The sequence below is a fragment of the Scyliorhinus torazame genome, chromosome 7 (assembly GCF_047496885.1).
Source record: "Scyliorhinus torazame isolate Kashiwa2021f chromosome 7, sScyTor2.1, whole genome shotgun sequence".
Lineage (NCBI taxonomy): Eukaryota > Metazoa > Chordata > Chondrichthyes > Carcharhiniformes > Scyliorhinidae > Scyliorhinus > Scyliorhinus torazame.
Window position 1 is genome coordinate 265,471,006 of NC_092713.1, and position 19,730 is coordinate 265,490,735.

The window sequence follows — 19,730 nt, forward strand, 5'->3', positions numbered from 1 at the left end:
TCTAGCGGGGGGGGGGGGGGGGGGCGGGGGAGGGGGGGGGACAACTGGGTTGCTGCTGCGGAAATCCAAAAGGAAATGGCTAAAGAGTGGGTGGGCGGGGATGGTGTGCGACGCTGGGGGAGCGAGCGGGAGCGCGGAGGCGGGATATGGGACTGGCCTAGAGAAGGTAATGGCTAGTCGACACGGGAGGGGGGCAGGTAGCCCCCTAGTGAGGCTGATCACGTGGAACGTGAGAGGCCTGAACGGACCGATAAAAAGGGCCCGAGTGCTCGCGCATTTGAAAGGACTAAGGGCAGACGTGGTTATGCTCCAAGAGACGCACCTAAAGGTGGCGGACCAAGTTAGGCTAAGGAAAGGATGGGTGGGACAGGTGTTCCACTCAGGACTGGACGCAAAGAATAGAGGGGTGGCCATTTTGGTGGGGAAACAGGTCGCATTTGAAGCAAAGAACATCGTAGCAGATAGCGGAGGTAGATATGTAATGGTGAGTGGCAGGCTGGAGGGAATGGAGGTCGTGTTGGTTAACGTGTATGCCCCAAACTGGGACGATGCGGGATTTATGAGACGGATGCTGGGGCGTATACCGGACCTGGAGGTAGGAAACTTGATTTTAGGAGGGGACTTTAATACGGTGCTGGACCCGGGGCTAGATAGATCCAGCTCAAGGACCGGAAGAAGGCCGGCAGCGGCCAAGGTACTTAAGGGGTTTATGGACTAAATGGGGGGAGTGGATCCATGGCGATTTCTTAGACCTAGGGCTAGGGAGTATTCCTTCTTCTCCCATGTCCATAAAGTGTACTCCCGGATAGATTTTTTTGTTTTGGGAAGGTCGTTGATCTCTAGGGTGGAAGAAGCTGAGTACTCAGCCATAGCGGTTTCGGATCATGCCCCACATTGGGTGGACCTGGAATTAGGAGAGGAAAGGGAGCAGAGAACACTCTGGCGATTAGATGTGGGACTGATGGCGGATGAGGGAGTGTGTGCAAGAGTGCGGGGGTGTATTGAGAGATACCTGGAGGTCAATGACGACGGCGAGGTCCCGGTGGGAGTGGTATGGGAAGCACTAAAAGCGGTGGTCAGAGGAGAGCTGATCTCCATTGGGGCCCACAAAAGGAAAACAGAGGCCAAGGAAAGGGAAAGATTACTGGGGGAGATTTTAAGGGTGGATAGGGAATTTGCAGAGACCCCGGAGGAGGAATTGTACAGGGAGAGGAGACGACTCCAGACGGAATTTGACCTTCTGACCACCAGAAAGGCGGAGGTACTGTGGAGGAAGGCACAGGGGAGGAGGTATGAATATGGGGAAAAGGCGAGTCGCCTGTTGGCTCATCAATTGCGAAAGAGGGCAGCAGCGAGGGAAATAGGAGGAATTAGAGACGAAAGGGGAGACACGGTGCGAAGGGCAGGAAAGATAAATGAGGTGTTCAAGACCTTCTATGAGGAACTGTATAGGTCTCAACCCCCAGAGGGAGAGGAGGGGATGCGGCAGTTCCTGGACCAATTGAGGTTCCCGAAAGTGGAGGAGCGGGGGGTGGTAGGCCTGGGGGCACCGATTGGGGTGGACGAGGTTATTAAGGGACTGGGAAGCATGCAAACAGGGAAGGCCCCAGGACCAGACGGATTCCCGGTGGAGTATTACAGAAAATATGTGGACTTGTTGGCCCCGTTGATGGTGAGGACGTTCAATGAGGCCAGGAAAGGGGGGACTCTACCCCCGACGATGTCGGAGGCGACGATATCGTTAATTTTGAAGAGGGATAAAGATCCGTTGCAGTGCGGGTCCTATAGACCCATTTCATTGTTGAACGTGGACGCCAAATTGTTGGCAAAGGTACTGGCATCGAGGATAAAGGACTGTGTCCCGGGGGTGGTGCACGAAGACCAGACAGGGTTCGTAAAAGGGAGACAACTGAATGTTAACGTGCGACGACTATTAGGGGTGATAATGATGTCCCCAGTGGAGGGGGAGGCAGAGATAGTGGCGGCAATGGACGCAGAGAAGGCATTTGATAGGGTGGAGTGGGAGTATTTATGGGAAGTGTTAAGGAGGTTTGGGTTTGGGAACGGGTTTATTAGCTGGGTTAGACTTCTTTATGGGGCTCCAACGGCAAGCGTAGTTACAGGTCGACATAGATCGGAGTATTTCCGACTATATAGGGGAACAAGACAGGGATGCCCGCTGTCTCCATTGTTGTTCGCGTTGGCAATTGAACCTCTGGCCATGGCGTTGAGAGACTCCAGGAAATGGAGAGGGGTGATTAGAGGGGGAGAAGAACACCGAGTCTCGTTATATGCGGATGACCTATTGTTATACGTGTCGGACCCAGCGGGGGGAATGATAGAGGTTATGCGAATTTTGAGGGGGTTCGGGGATTTCTCGGGGTATAGGCTAAACATGGGGAAGAGTGAATTATTTGTGATACATCCAGGGGACCAGAGTAGAGAGATAGAAGGCTTGCCTCTAAGGAAAGTGGAAAGAAACTTCCGATACCTGGGGATTCAGATCGCTAGGAGCTGGGGAACCTTGCACAGACTTAATCTGACACGGTTGGTAGAACAAATGGAGGAGGACTTCAAGAGGTGGGACATGCAGCCTCTATCGCTGGCGGGCAGGGTGCAAGCAATTAAGATGATGGTCCTCCCGAGGTTCTTATTTGTATTTCAATGTCTCCCTATCCTAATCACTAAGACCTTTTTTAATAAAATAGACAGGAGCATCACGAGCTTCGTGTGGGCAGGGAAAGTTCCGAGAGTAAGGAGGGGGTTCCTTCAGCGTAGTAGGGACAGAGGAGGATTGGCACTACCGAACTTGGGCGATTACTATTGGGCCGCCAATGTGGCAATGATACGTAAATGGATGATGGAGGGTGAGGGAGCGGCGTGGGAAAGACTGGAGAGAAAGTCCTGTAAAGGGACGAGTTTAGAGGCGCTGGTGACGGCGCCGCTACCGATCTCACCTAAAAAGTTTACCACGAACCCGGTGGTGGCGGCAACATTAAATATCTGGGGACAGTGGAGGCGACAGAGAGGGGTGCGGGGAGCCCTGGTGGGGTCCCCAATCAGGAACAACCATAGGTTCGCCCCAGGAAGAATGGATGGAGGATTTCAGAGCTGGTTCCAGTTGGGAATTAGGAGGGTGGGAGATTTATTTATAGATGGGACTTTTGCGAGCTTGGGAGCATTGGAGGAAAAGTATAAGTTGCCCCGGGGAAATTTCTTGAGATATATGCAGGTGAGGGCATTTACTAGACAACAGGTGAGGGAATTTCCATTGCTCCCGACACAGGGGATACAGGACAGGGTGCTTTCAGGGGTGTGGGTCGGAGAGGGCAAGGTGTCAGAGATTTACCGAGAGATGAGGGAAGAGGGGGAGGAGTCGGTGGGCGAACTAAAAGGAAAGTGGGAAGAAGAACTAGGGGAGGAGATAGAGGAGGGTATGTGGGCTGATGCCCTAAGCAGGGTAAATTCCTCTTCCTCATGCGCCAGGCTTAGCCTGATTCAATTTAAGGTGCTACATAGAGCACACATAACGGGAGCAAGATTGAGCAGGTTCTTTGGAGTGGAGGACAAATGTGGGAGGTGTGGCGGGAGCCCGGCAAACCACGCACATATGTTTTGGGCATGCCCGGCACTGGAAGGGTATTGGAAGGGAGTGACGGGAGTGATTTCGCGGGTGGTGAAGGCCCGGGTCAAACCAGGCTGGGGGTTAGCTCTATTTGGAGTTGCGGAAGAGCCGGGAGTGCAGGAGGCGAAAGAGGCCGACGTTGTGGCCTTTGCGTCCCTAGTAGCCCGGCGCAGGATCCTACTCATGTGGAAGGAGGCGAAACCCCCCGGACTGGAGGCCTGGGTAAATGATATGGCGGGGTTCATTAAACTGGAGCAGATAAAGTTTGCCCTGAGAGGATCGGCTCAAGGGTTCACCAGGCGGTGGCAGCCATTTCTCGACTACCTAGGGGAACGTTAGAGGGAAGACAGATGACCAGCAGCAGCAACCCAGGGGGAGGGGGGGGGGGGGGAGGGGGGGTTTAGTTTAGGTCAAAGATAAAGGGGTTTTGTTACTTGTGTATTGTTTAAAATTTCTGTATTGTTATTGTTGCGTTTGCTTTGTAAGAGGGGAAAAATTGTTGTTTGGGAAAAAATTTTCAATAAAACATTTATAAAAAAAAAAAAAGAACATGAGAGAGTAGACGCCACCATGAACCCAGTAAAGGCACACCAAGACCCCACATGGGTAAATGAAGGCAGAGGTACAGCGCAGCACCCCAAGACACAGGAATGCTACAATTGTGGACAGAAAGGACGCTACGCCCGAGAATATCAAGCCCCCCCCCCCCGAAGCAGCAAAGGAATCAGCACCCAAACGCCCCCCTCCAGAAACAATACCTGACCCATTCACAGTGTTAGCGCCCGACCAGATAACTCGGCCATGAGTGGCACTGATTGACGGTGTTCGGGCTCCCCAGCTTGGGTCTGCGATACCCTTTGGGATAAGTCCGGTAGTCGCAGGCACAGTCCAGGGACATCCCGTTAAGTTCCTTTGGGACACAGGAGGGACCCGAACCACGTTAAACTCCTCCATCATGTTCCAGGAAAGAGATTTGGCCCACTACGGATACCATTACCCTTAGTGGCTTGACAGGTCACCTCCAGCAGGGACACATCACAGCCCCTGTGGACGTACAGCTCGGTAATATTAGAACAAAACATTTGGTTGTTTTAGTAGACTTGCCCCAGGCAGCAGAACACATCCTGGGCATCGATTTCATGAGTACACACAACCTCTCATTCGACCCAGTTAACCGATGCATCTGGAAAATGGCTAGAGCTGCGCGAGCCCCCGCCACGCTCACAGTAGGAGATTATGCCCATAGAATCAGCTCAGTAGGAGAGTACTGGTTTGATCCACAAACCATTACCACAGCCAAAGTAGTTAGAGAGGTCTTGAAACAACATAAAACAGCATTTGCCCAGCACAATCACGACTGCGGTAAAATCCCAGGTGTTGTAAACATTACAGGTCCTGATCTCAAGCCCCAGAAACAGTACGGCTTCCCCCAGCAAGCTGAGGGAGAGATAGCCAAGGTAATTCAAAGCTTATTGAAGCAAAGCGTGATTCGACCCATTGCTTCGACAAATAATGCCCCGTTTTGGCCCGTAAGAAAACCCGATGGATCATGGAGACTGACCATCGACTACAGAGAATTGAACAAAGTGACTCCCCTAGCAGCCCCCACCGTTGCCACAAGTCCCGAGACCATGTTGAGATAGGGACTCCAGATGACATTTTTTACGGTATTAGACATCAGTAATGGCTTTTGCTCCATACCACTGGACAAAGCATGCCAGTATAAATTTACGTTCACCTTCAGGGACAGCAGTACACATGGATGTGCCTTCCACAAGGCTTCCACAACTCCCCCTCCATTCTCCACAGACAATTGGCAAATGGCTTATCTAAATTTTCCCGCCCTGAATGCCTTGTTCAGTATGTGGACGACTTGCTCCTACAGACTGACACCAAGGAAGAGCACATCTCGCTTCTTTCGGAATTATTGGGATTCACGCATGGGAAGCGTGAAATAGAACTCAAATGGATTGATTCCATTGTAAATTTGCCCATGCCCCAAAACGTTATGGCCCTCCGGTCATTTTTAGGACTGGTTGGCTATTGTCGGAACCATAATCGACGGATTTGCCACAAAGGCAGCCCCACTCTCCGATTTACTAAAGAAACAGGCACCATGGAAATGGCTTCCACAGCACAAAAATGCCATGGATACATTGAAACGTGCCCTCTTCTCGTTCATAACCGGACTCAACCCAGTAACCATTTTGATCGAGCACACCTCGACACAGCTTTTACTGGACGGCAGACTACAAGACGGCACAGTAAGCCAAATTCGAGCAGCGCGATGGACCCTACTCCTACAGGGACGCGACATCACAGTCAAACGGACCAAAACACACACGTTTGTGGTCGATAACTTGCATTATTCAGGGACCCCACATGAATGCGCGATCATAGCCCCAAAACACACCACAGGACCCTTTGTTCCAAAGTCGGTACCAAGAAAGACAGGTACCGGACCCCAGCCCACAGACAAAGCCCCAGAGAATTTATGTAGACGGATCCTCCACAGTCCTTGAGGAAAAAAGGATAACAGGCTGTGGCATTTATGTAGAGGACGCGCTTTAGAAGAGATAGCTTTAAAATTGCCTGGACACTTAGGTTCGCAGGCAGCCGAGTTGGCGGCCATTGCTTACATTGTCCAGCACCCCGATTCATTCCCCACCCCTGCAGACATATATTCAAACAGTTTATACGTCTGCTGCAGCCTAACAGAATTTCTACCCCTGTGGGAATCGAGAGGCTGTATTTCTGCGGATGAGAACCTCTACCCTCAGCCCCACTGCTCAAACATATCCTCCAGACAGCAAAAGGCAGAGAATACGGCATCATCAAAGTAAGAAGTCACCATCGTTCCTCCCCACCCGGTAATGTGAAAGCTGCCGTCCTAGCGAAGGCAGGTTCACAACATGGCCACTTTTGGCAACACCCCCTGAGAGTGCCCCAGTACACGCAGTTCAGGTCTCACAGACCAACATCCAAGACCTAGCCCAGGCACAAAAAAGAAGACAAAGCATTAAAGGAGATTTTAAAAGGAAACTTCCCAGCTCCCTATGAAAAGTTCAGGAATTTGTTGACGGTCCATGAGGGAATCGTTTTAAAAGATGGAGTTTATGTAGTCCCCACCCAGGACAGGAATGAGATAATCTGTAAGTTCCATGACGGACATGGTTATCAAGGGATTGAATCCACCCTTGCCCACCTCAGACCTCTCTGCTGGTGGCCCGAGTTGAAAACTGACGTGTCCCACTCCGTCGAAAATTGTTTAATTTGCGCTCAAAACAACCCCGATAGGTATGCGAAAAAAGCCCAGCTCCGACACACCCGCCCTGTAAATGGCCCGTGGACAAACCTCCAATTGGATTATATTGGTCCTCTCCCCCACCTGCAGAAATGGTTACAAGTATGCGTTAGTGATGATAGACACATTTACGAAATGGGTAGAAGCGTTCCCATTGAGAACAAACACAGTCAAGGCCACTGCAAAGGTCTTAACAGAACAGATTTTTACGAGATGGGGACCCCCCGTAGTATTGAATCGGACCAATGTTCCCACTTTACGGGAAGGGTCATGAAAAGTGTTATGACAATATTTGGAATTAAACAAAAGTTCCACATTGCCTATCACCCGCGGTTCAGCGGCATTGTGGAGCACATAAATTGTACGCTAAAAGCCACCCTTAGGAAAATGGTGCAGCAGCACAACACAACATGGGACACAGTGCTCCCATTCGCACTGATGTTTATTAGGAACACAGTGTCGAGCTCTACAGGATATACCCCCCATACCCTCATGACCGGACGACCCAGGAAGGGTACCGAATACTTATTCGGACTTGATTTGGCCAGCCCCGCAGTCACCGCCCTGACCCATGAGAAAGCAGTCCAGCAGATGGCAGAGAATATTAAAGCAGCTCAGCTCGCTGCAGCTGTTCAACTAGGCGCTAAACGAAAGCAGAGTAAGGCCTGCTTTGACAAAACAGTACACCCGACGGAGTGTACAGACGGGCAGCAGGTAATGATCACCTTGTACAAGCCTAGTTCGTTCCTCTCACCTAAATTTGCAGGACCCTATTCAGTTTCAGACAAGGCAAGCCCCTCGGTTTATAAAATCACGTTTCCAAACGGAAAATCAGGATGGTTCCATGTAAATCAGCTTAAGGTTTATGGAACTCTATAGTAGAGGCGGGTACAATTGTGTGTTTTAAAAAGCATTTCGATAGTTACATGGGTAAGATGGGTATAGAGGGTTATGGGCCAAGTGCGGGCAACTGGGACTAGCTTAATGGTAAAAACTGGGCGGCATGGACTGGTTGGGCCGAAGGGCCTGTTTCCATGCTGTAAACTTCTATGATTCTAACTCAGTGCAGCCACTCGCACCATCTCTCATTGGCGATGGCAGACAATGAGGACCTGCCCACTGACAACCGAGTTCCTCCGCCCCCAGCAGCAGCAGCACGTCCACAAACAAGACCTTGACCACGCCCCCAGAATCAAATTTCACCCTGACGCTTGATTCGGCTGCTAGCGACAGCGCTACCAAAGCCCCTGAGAGACCCGAACAAAGATCCCTCGAACCAGGCCCCAGTCACTACAGGCCCAAACACCCCGACGACGATACAATCAGCCCCTTTGAAACAATTTACCTACCCAATCCAGAACCTGACCCGCCACCCGACGATAGCGACACCCCCCTGACAACCTCCCTATGGACCATGAAGCACGACTGCGGTAAAAAGGAAGAGTTCGCCATATATTCGCTCTCTTTTGGCCTTGGTACCCCGGTCACGACCATCGCCAACTGCAGCAACACCAGAAGCAAGTTCGAGTTCAACGCCCGCTACCAGACGGATGAGCCCAGCTGAGAAGCAGTTATCACTTCGAACCCAAAAGAGATCCAGAATTGAACAGCGGCCACTGTTTCCTGAGCTAAACCGGGTGCCCGAAGTTAAGTACAGGTTGTCTTAGTAATAGTGTTTATGGTGCATGACCGATTGTATGTAATGTCATGCGAGAGTGCCTTTAAGAACTAGATGTTTAAGCAATGTACCTTTAAGAAAACAGTGATGTCATAGAGTGGGTGGAGCTCAGCTCAGGTCAGCCATTTTGCAGGATTTTAGTTTCAGTTTAAAAGCAGTGTCTGTGTGTTTCCTGAGAGCTGCAAGTTTTGCAGTTTGGTTTTGCTGAGAGCAGCTAAAAAGTGCCTGGCTGGTTTTGCTGAGAGCAGTTTAAAAGTAGAAAGCCAGTTTGTGACAGTCTCTGCCATTCTACAGAATCCCACACCTAGGAAAAAAGCCGTGTGCTCGTAAAAGCAACAAATCCATTAAAGAACTCCATGATACATTTTGGGGTTCTGAAAAACCTCGCCCATAACAATTGGGGGCTCGAGGGGGATAAAAGTCTATCTATTGGATTAGCTTTTGTGAACTTAAAGACAGTGAAGGATTGTTGCTTTTCCGGTGTGGTATTTTAGTTTCAGTGGGGAGAGTGTTGTGAACAATGGCTCTTTCAGAGGCTCAGAGGTTTCTGGGGGTGGAGAATGTCACACGTAGTACTTTACGCGGGCAGAAACGAAACGCAGACTGTTAGATTTGGCAAAAACATTGCAGTTAACCTTCCCTGATAAAATGCGAAAAGGTGAGGTAATTATGGCGGTGGTTAAGCATTTGAAGTTGCCTGAGATAGAGTTTGACTCATTGGAAATGGCAAAAATTCAGTTGCAAATTAAACAAATGGAACATCAGAAAGAATTAAAGCGGCTGGCATACGAGAGTGAGAGAGAGGAAAAAGAAAGAGAGAGTGAGGAAAAAGAAAGAGAGAGAGGAAAAAGAAAAGGAGACAGAAGAAAGGAGAAAAGAAAGAATAGCCCTAGCAGAACAAAAAGATAAAGAGAGGGAATTTGAACTTCAGAAAATGGCCATGAAATATGACAATCAGTTAAAATTGGCAGACGTAAAGGGAAACGTACAGTTGGATGATAGTGATGAGGATAGTGAGAAAGAAAGTCATAGTCGAAGGCTTGGTGGGAATCTATTTAAATATGTCCAAGCATTGCCAAGGTTTGACGAGAAGGAGGTGGACGCCTTTTTCATTTAATTTGAGAAGGTAGCGAAACAAATGAAATGGCCACAGGACATGTGGGTATTACTGATTCAAACAAAGCTGGTAGGTAGAGCTAGTGAAGTGTTTGCATCACTACCGGCGGAGGTATCTGGAACATATGAGGAGGTGAAGAAATCCATCTTAAGTGCATATGAACTAGTGCCTGAAGCTTACAGACAAAGGTTTAGAAATTTAAGGAAAGAATTTGGTCAAACATACATGGAGTTTGAAAGGCTCAAACAGAGTAATTTTGATAGGTGGATAAGGGCTTTGAAAATAGACCAAACGTATGAAGCTCTCAGAGAAATTATACTTTTGGAGGAGTTTAAAAATTCAATCCCTGATGTAGTGAGAACTCATGTGGAAGAACAGAGGGTTAAAACTGCGAGATTAGCAGCGGAAATGGCAGATGATTATGAATTAGTTCATAAATCAAAGATTGGTTTCCGACATCAGTTTCAGCCGGTGAGGGATAGAAACTGGGGACATGAGAAATACTCAAGTGGTAAAGGTAAAGGTGATCTGATGGGAGACAATAAAGAGAGTGTATTTCAGATTTTGTTTAAAATCCAGGAGGGTGGAAAAGAAATGAAAAGTTTCAAATGTTTTCACTGTAATAAACTAGGCCATGTAAAGTCACAGTGTTGGTGGTTGAAGAAAAGCACTGGGAAGGCTGATGTGGTAAAACAGAATAAGACAGTGGGGTTTGTTAGAGTGGTAAAGGAAAGACCTAGGGAAGCGAAGGAGGTGCAAACGATTGTACAGCCTGTTCAAGAAGTAATTGTTAAGAAGGTGCCAGATGTCTTTAAAGAATTTACTTGTGTGGGTAAAGTTTACTCATGTGTATCGGAGGAGCAGGTAAAGAAGTCACAATTTTAAGAGATACAGGGGCTAGTCAATCTTTAATGATAAGAGAGGAGGAATTATGTAGTTTGGGAAGAATGTTGCCAGAAAAGGTGGTGATATGTGGAATTCAGGGTGAGAGCAGTAGCGTTCCATTATATAAGGTAAGGTTGGAAAGTCCAGTGAAGAGTGGTGAAGTGGTAGTAGGAGTAATTGAGAAACTATCTTGTCCAGGAATACAGTTTATCTTGGGTCATGATATAGCTAGATCGCAGGTGGGAGTGATGCCTACTGTGGTTGATAAGCCAGTGGAAAATCAGACAACTGAAGTGTTGAAGGACGAATGAGGTTGGAGGATGAGGCGGATATTTTTAGTTCAGGAAAATTGGCGGAGTTACAACAGAAAGATGTAGAAATAAATCGGATATATCAGAAAGAATATACGGAAGAGGAATCTGAGAGTATACCAGAGTGTTATTACCGTAAAAATGTCTTAATGAGTAAATGGAGACCTGTACATATGCGGGCGGATGAAAAGTGGGCAGAAGTTCATCAAGTAGTATTGCCGGTAGGGTATAGAAAGGAGGTGTTGCGAATTGCACATGAGGTACAAGTGGGAGGTCATTTAGGAATAAGGAAAACTCAAGCTAAAATCCAGAAACATTTTTATTGGCCTGGACTACATAAAGATGTAGTTAAATTTTGTCAATCATGTCACACATGTCAAGTGATGGGGAAACCACAAGCAGTGATAAAACCAGCGCCCTTAATACCCATTCCAGCATTTGAGGAACCTTTTACAAGGGTCCTAATCGATTGTGCAGGACCACTTCCTAAAACAAAAAGTGGGAATCAATATCTTTTGACTGTAATGGATGTGTCTACTAGGTTTCCAGAGGCCATTCCAGTACGTAATATTACAGCTAAAAGGATTGTGGAGGAGCTACTTAAATTCTTTACCAGATATGGACTGCCCACAGAAATTCAATCGGATCAAGGAACGAACTTCAACGTGATTCAAAGAAGTGATGGAAGCTTAGGAATAAAACAATTTACATTAACTGCGTACCATCCAGAATCACAGGGAGCGTTAGAAAGGTGGCATCAGACATTAAAGACAATGTTGAGGGCGTATTGTCAAGATTATCCAGAGGGTTGGATAAAGGAATTCCATTCATATTGTTTGCAATTAGGGGTGCACCTAATGAGTCTACCAAATTTAGTCCTTTTGAACTAAGTTTTGGTCATGAGGTAAGAGGACCACTTTAACTGATTAAGGAGAAATTGGTGGGTGAGAAATCGGAAATTGCACTATTGGATTACGTGTCAAATTTTAGGGAACAATTAAATAGAGCAGGTGAATTGGATAGACAACATTCGAAAGTTGCACAAAATGTGATGAAACGGATAGCGGACAAGAAATCCAAAGTTCGTAGTTTTGCCAGTGGGGATAAAGTTTTAGTGTTCTTACCAATGGTAGGTGAGCCTTTAAAAGCTAGGTTTTGTGGACCGTATCAGATTGAAAGGAAATTAAGTGAGGTGAATTATGTGGTAAAAACACCAGATAGAAGGAAGACTCACCGAGTGTGGCATGTGAATATGCTTAAAAGGTACTTTGAAAGGGAAGGGGAGAAAAAGGAGGTTTTAATGATTTTAACTCAAAGTGACGAACCAAACCCAGATGACTGTGAATTTGACATTCCTCAAATTCAATTGGAAAATGAGGATGTTCTTAAAAATTGGGATGAATTGTTAAATTACCTTCTAGAGGAAAAACAAACTGACCTGAAAGAGTTATTGATATCACCTGGGCAATTTTGTAGAGATAAATTGGGAAGTACTAAAATGGCTATATCTGATGTAGATGTGGGAAATGCTGTTCCTATCAAACAACATCCATACAGACTTAATCCTTTAAAATTGGCACAGGTTAACAGAGAGATTGAGAGTATGCTGAAGAATGGCATAATTGAAGTGGGTTGCAGCCAATGGAGCTCACCCATAGTTATGGTACCTAAACCAGACGGTACCCAACGGTTGTGTGTGGACTATAGAAAGGTGAATGCAGTTACAAGAACGGACTCTTATCCTGGCCCACCATTGAAGGATTGCATTGAGAAAGTGGGACAATCTGCTTTTATTTCCAACTTCCAGGCATGGAAAGAACCTTTAAACCATCGTATGGAGTTCTTCGATCGACTTCAGATGCCGGGTTTGGTGATGAACCTAGCCGAAAGTGAATTTGGAGAAGCCCAAATCACTTTCCTTGCGGAGTTTTCGATACCTTCAAGACAAAGGGAAATAATGCAATCTCCTAGCATGAATGAATTTGATCGAACATGTGTGCAAAAGTTTTGTGACGTGATTACTCCACTGATGGATTTGCTAAAGAAACGTCAAAAGTTTAAAGGGACAGCGGACTTTCAACAGGCATTTAACTGCCTGAAAGCTGTGGTCACCAATGCTCCTGTATTGGAGAATTACAAGGGACTCTGTGGTCAGATTGAACTAAATTATCAGATTCTGAAGAAAAATGCCGAGGAGTAGAGGAATGGATGGATCGTGCAAAAACTATGTTCAAAGAGACTGTCAATCGAGAAGGATTTCAGGTGGAGGAAGAAGAGCAAAGAAAAATGGACTATATTATTATACCTGTTTGCGTGTGTTGTTTTCTTTACATGAAAATGTATATTTACTGTGTGCATTTCTTAGTGGATGGTGCAAAATTGAAAAATGAAACCATCTTGAAGTTGGATCATCATCAATGCGGGACCCAGGATCGATGTTACTAAGTGGTAAGTAGATGAAATCTTCGGTGACGGTATGGGTCATACCGGGGGATAACTTGAAAATATAGTTTGACCTGAATAGCACCCACTGAAGCCTGCATCGGAGTCGGGGAGTGAGAATCCCTGTTTCGCCATTTAGAATGTCGGCCCATTTTGGTATAGGGGGACTTCTAAGAATAGTGGTGAGTTTTCAAAAGTAGATGGCATGAGGAAAACGATTTACACACAGTGAGTGATTATAACAAGCACTACTTTAAAGAGTGGCAGATTCAACTCAATCAGGGCTTTCCAAAGGAATTAGATAAGAACTCAAATGGAAAATAAAATGCAAGCTACGGGGAAAGGGCAAGGAGTGTGACGAACTGAGTTGCTCTTTCAACAGCTGGCATGGACTCAATGGGCCGAACCGCCTCATTCTGTGCTGCAATCATTCTACAATTTGATTTATGGGAACCCTAGCTAGAGTTACTGACATTCCTGTTATATGGAGAAAAAGAAAGTCGGAGATAATCTTACACAGAAATTGCTGGGGCAAAGTTCGCTTCAACCTGATCACGGGGTAGTATCTCAGAAAAAAATGTTATGGTATCTCTGTGGAGATTTATAATTTATAAAGGAAAAGTATTGTTAAAATGTTATTCACCACCTATGAAACAATTCAATAGCGAAATAGCTAAATTGGTAATCAGTTCTACAAGCTGCTTTAACAGATAAAACAACATTTGATATCATTCCATGTCTAGAACAGCTGTAACTTAATTCAACACAGTACGTTACCAAAACGTCCATGTGGAAAATGTATCATAAGTACATATGGTGCAAACGGACAAGTGATGTCGTCTCAAGTTACCCCTGGAATGCATTTAATAATCTATTACCATAGTTGGAAATAGGTTTCAGCTAAACCATTCCTTATTGCATTGGTAAAGTAGCAAATTTCTCTCTGTCTTGAGAAGGTATTTAAATTTAAGAAATATGCCATGCTGCTAGATTAAACAGTACATTTTAACTCTGAAATACAATCAAGTCAATCAAATTTCTGAAAAGCACGCATTGCTCGGTTGTAATCTATGTTCTTGAACACCATTGGGTACGGTATGACATGTCAGTATTGCGTTCTCATTTATGCCACTTCCAGTTAATGCAACACCTGGCACCAATCGCAGGCTGAAATACAGCAACATGCCAGTATTATGTGCTCCATTTTAAATTGAATGAATCAGCAAGCTAAGTCTAATGGTGGACCCTACTGAAAACTCAACCAAGCTAAATTAACTTGTAGAAATTGAGGCAATTTTAAGATTTTTTTCTTTTCTTTAAAAAAAGGCACATTGGGATATTGACTACTTTTTTTTTTACAAAAAGCAGTTTCAGTCAGTTTGATTAAAACCAGCTGGACTAGTTCCAGTCTAAAGCAGCCGGTCTCTGCAGGTTTAATCTATTCTCCACCATATTCTTACACATGATCGCGTTTTTTAAATAAGGACTTCTTTCAAGCGTGTCCCAGTCCCTGTTCTATCTTTCATTCCCAGCATACCTGAGTTTTGCTAACTTGGCCTGATTTCAATATTGCCGACTCTAGTCCGATTCCATCTCTTAACTTCCGTCCCGCTATTTCAGGCTGTGAATAAGGCTTACTCATACAGATGGCGCTGTAACCTCAGAAGGGGTGCTTCAGCTGCAAGAGCTGACCATGTGGGCACTATAACTAATTTCAGTATGACAAGCTCGAGAAATCAAAGGGTAAAAGAATACGAGTATCGGTTCTTGCTCTAGATTGCTTAGCGGCCTCTTGAAAGAAAAAAGTGAATGTCATAAAGAAATAGCCTGAGAAATGTACTGGATAGTAATTTGTTATGTTGTCGGTGTAACATAAGCGGCTTCCTTGTGGTGCACTTTACAAAGGAAGGTTCAGACGTGCAGATAACTTCAACACGTTTATTAAACTATTTACACTTCTATTACTCAGGTTTGACACTACTGCTAATCCTACTATAGCTACCCAGGCTGACTAACCAGTTGCTGCAATCCACGTGGTGGGTGTAATATTGAATCAACCCTGTGTCTCTACTCACTGACTGTCTCCACTGGAAAGAGGCAGATCATGTGTGTGGTGTCCTTTATATATGGGTTGGTGTAATGCCCCCCCTGTGGTCGTGTCACCTCCGTGTGCATCGTGAATGTCCATTGGTCGTGTCTATCTATCTGATCTATTGGTTGAGTGTGTGTGTGTGATGTTTCGGGTGCTCCATCTAGTGTCTAGCTAGCCTACATGCATTTACTTTTTAAAAAAAATATGTTTATTCAAAGTTTTTCCAACAAAAATTTTCAACCAATTAAACCCCCCCCCCCCCGTAACAGAAAAGAAAAAGAGAAAAAAACAGAACAGAACATAAACATATCAATCAAACATAATACAGAACTTATACAATGGGTTTCTCCCGCACATATTAACCCTCCCATATGCTTTTTTTTTTTACAAGTACCCCTAGGAAAACCCCCTCCCCGCCCTCCCAAATACCCCCCCCCCGAAGGAGACACCCCCCTCCCCTCTCCTCTCCTCCCCTCCCCCCTCCCTCCCTGGGTTGCTGCTGCTGCTGACCGACCTCATTCTAACGCTCCGCGAGATAGTCTAGGAACGGTTGCCACCGCCTGAAGAACCCCTGCGCAGACCCTCTCAAGGCAAACTTTATCCTCTCCAGCTTAATGAACCCTGCCATGTCATTTATCCAGGCTTCCACACTGGGGGGCTTCTCTACATGCATTTACATTGATGCACAGCACCACAGATAGATTGGCGCACCTACAGTACAGTACCCCAACATGTGTGTCCACTTTAAAAGACGGGGAAAGAGGAGACAATTTGAAAATGTGATCAGATTTAGAAATGGCTGAGATTTGGCAAAATCAATGCTAAAATGTTATTTCATGTACTGCGCACAATTGAAAGCTTTCAAAGCAGAGATTGGAGTTCGCATTAGCTCTGGCTCCATCAGCCTATGATTTGATAAAGGATCTCCAACCCAAAGGTATCTTCCGCTCCCTGTACAATGTGCCGGAGCATGGAGCAACAGGGCACAGTTTTGTGTCCAAACTCTGCTGGTGCAGGCTAAAGCACCAATTATGAAATTGTCAATTTCAGGTCAATTTTGACAGTTCTAACAAAATTAGCATTATGATGTCTACATTGTATTTCTGTTATTTAGCGCAGTTGTCCTTTTAAAAAACCTCTCCATGCGGTGAAGAATTTCCGATAAACACGTTTACACATTTTTACATTATTTCTTCCCCACAACAGTGTAATTTCAAACTCCAAGTCAGCCTAAAGCTGCTTTGACTTTAGAAAAGGGAATTGGCCATAAACAAAAACCACCAACTCAAACTTCAACTTCAAAGGAACATGGCTTTGCTTTTACCTAATTAAAATAGACAAGAAATGTTATCGTCCAGCAAAAACGTAAAGCACGCTTGCCTACATGTCATAATTGGCCTGCGAGCTTCTATAAGAATCAGCCAAGAAGCGTCTCAACCGAGACTGAAACATCATTGCACTCGCCTACGCACTGCACTGAAAATATCTGTGCAGGGAGCGCGGCAGAGTGAAAGGTTAAAACGGGATTGTGATTTCAAAAAAGAAACCTGACTGTACACAAGAGTGCGCTGAATCTCAGAGAGTTTGGAATACTTCATCAGCAAGGAGCGGACAAGATTTTTTTTTTTTTTTAAAGTCAAACCTTTTTAAGTAGAACTGAGAATCCGTTAAAAAAAAACATTGAATCCTACATATAAAGGATAATCATATTTTTTATTATTAGTCTGTATAATTTAACCAAACCTTGATTAAAATTAGTGAATTTATTTAGTTTACCGTGAGGGGTCAAGTACCATCCATGTGGGTTACACCTGCAACCAATCATCACCCAGCCTTTGATAATTAGCAAGAGATTCACTTGCCATGACCAAATTTGTCGAAAATAAGAGCCTCATGATTTGGTTTCCTATCGTAATGTAGCCATGCTGATCGCTCTGAACCATGAACGAAACACAAAATGAAAATCTTTAAGGTTTACAGAGTAATATTCCTTTTTGATTTACAATTCCGAAGTCAGTAATTCAAAACGCACCAATAGCATCTGGTAACTCACCCAGACAGTTATTTAACTGAAGATGGATGGCAGACAATTCACTGATGCCCGCAGAGATCAGGCAGAAGTTACTAAATGGCAGTCAGGGCAAAACTCTGGGTTGGGAAAAATCAAAGTCAACTGCAGCACCCCTCTGCTGTCTCAAGTGACTCAACACAGACCAAGGATCAAACTTGGCCCTTTAAGATCTGTGCTTCAGCACCACCCCATACTGGCATGTATTCCTTGAAACAGGTTTTACCAGCCTGATCATTCCGGTGTGTTCTGTTAGGAGAACAGATTGTAATATGGAGAGGATAGGAAGCACCTAATTCCATTAACAGGCAGATTAACATGGCCTAGTTTTAAGGCCAATTAAATTGGATATCCGAAATTAAAGAATTGGGTACTTTAAACCACAGTACGCTCCAGCAAGAAGCCTGCAGAATATCAGACTTGAATCCGAATATACAGAACTCAGACAGGCTGCCGGGCCATGTCCGGAGCAGACCCTGATAACCCATCAAGTAATCATCGCTCCTCCTGGGGTGGGCTCAGGTGCCCTGTCAACAGGGCATCAACTAGATCATTGGGTGCTGAGACCCTGCTTCCCGAGACTCCATTGACAAAAGGCCAAGGGCAGGTAGAAAAGGAGATGGATGACGACAGGGCGATAAAAATAGGCATTCTGGACATCTAGGAAGTGAAGACTTGAAGCGGAGACTCGAGTCGGGGGGGGGGGGGGGGGGGGGGGGGCGGGGGGGGGGGGGGGGCATCTAGAGTAGACCAGAAAGGAAGGAAGGAAGAAATAGCCAGCGAGAATCACCTCCGCAAAGAGGAACCAGAAGGACTCAGGGATTGGATCTACAGCACACCAAACCCCTTTTGCGGGGAGTATAGTGCAGGCATTTTCAAAGTCAGGAGGGTCGTGGAGCCGTCCGTCGCGGTGCTCCCGATTGCGCAATTTGCGCGCAACAGCCGCTGCAGCCAGCTTTCAACAATGTCGATTGCGAGCGGCCCTCAAAATGACGGCCACGACCATATACAAAAATGCAGGCGCACTGTGCATGCGTGCCCACTCACAGGGGCACACATGCAGAACCAACGTGTTTCTGCACATGCGCACGACTAAGCGGGCACACATGCGCAGTGCGCCCGCATTTTTGTATACGGTCGCGGCCGTCATTTTGACAGCCACTCGCAGCCGGCATTGTTAAAAGCTGGCTGTAGCACGCACATTTGCGCAATCGGAGACGCAGCAGACGATTTGTTTTTTCAAAATTTAATGTCATGTTCCTGCCTGAAGGGAGGCAAAGATCAGGTCACGTCTCCCAAAGTCGACATCACGTGCTTTGGGCGCGATTGCGATTCCTCGATTTTGTCAGCAGCAAACAAGGTAAGAGAAAATGGTGGGTCGCGAAGGTCAGCTGGCGTGGGTCGCGAAGGTCGGCCGGCGGGGGTCGCGAAGGTCGGCCGGCGGGGGTCGCGAAGGTCGGCCGGCGGGGGTCGCAAAAGTCGGCCGGCGGGGGTCGCGAAAGTCGGCCGGCGGGGGTCGCGAAAGTCGGCCGGCGGGGGTCACGAAGGTCGGCCGGCGGGGGTCACGAAGGTCGGCCGGCGGGGGTCACGAAGGTCGGCCGGCGGGGGTTGCGAAGGTCAGCCGGCGTAGGTCCCGAAGGTTGGCCGGTTGGTAAAAATGAGTCCCTGGAAAAAGTTTGAAAAACACTGGTATAGTGAATCCTGGGTGTTTCTTGTATATATAGTGGGTAATTTAAGGGTTAACTACTATATTTAATAAAGCGTGTTGCATTATATCTGTGTCCGTACTTTATTCTCCTCATAAATAAAGACATCTGGGTAAACTTTGATTAAGGAGCTGGTTAAAGTTTCTGAATTGGACAGGTACATGTACAACTAGGGAGCATAAAGTTAATGCATTAGAGGCATTAGAGGGAAGTCGAGGCAAATCTTTTTCACCCAGCGTGCGTGATAGGATAATAGAGGCAGAATACTCACTGCATTTCAAGCATACTTGGATATGCACTTGAAGGATATGCCCTCAAGGACTACAGATTGAGAACTGAATATTGGAATTAGATGGATAGCTGTTTTTTGGCCAGCACAGACAACAGGCCAAATGGCCTCCTTCTATACTGTGAACTTTCTATGTTTCTAACTTATAAGCAAATTTTATCCAACCACCTTATTGTTCTCTGCATAGGACAAAATTCAAGAACTGTTTTGACC

The 19,730-nt window shown here is 46.1% G+C and overlaps 1 protein-coding gene across 4 annotated transcripts in view; it reads right to left on the reverse strand.

The window, feature by feature from the left end:
• LOC140427008 (pterin-4-alpha-carbinolamine dehydratase 2-like) overlaps positions 1 to 19,730 on the reverse strand; it is a 140,999-nt gene that overhangs the window by 71,311 nt on the left and 49,958 nt on the right. The window contains exon 1 of one of the 4 annotated variants that reach the window (XM_072512391.1): positions 14,900 to 15,040. The exons of the other annotated variants lie outside the window; for them this stretch is intronic. Within the exon in view, the coding sequence (XP_072368492.1) occupies positions 14,900 to 15,004 (105 nt within the window). The 5' untranslated portion in view covers positions 15,005 to 15,040. Of the gene's footprint in view, positions 1 to 14,899; positions 15,041 to 19,730 lie in introns of those variants that run through there. 4 annotated transcript variants of the gene reach the window in all.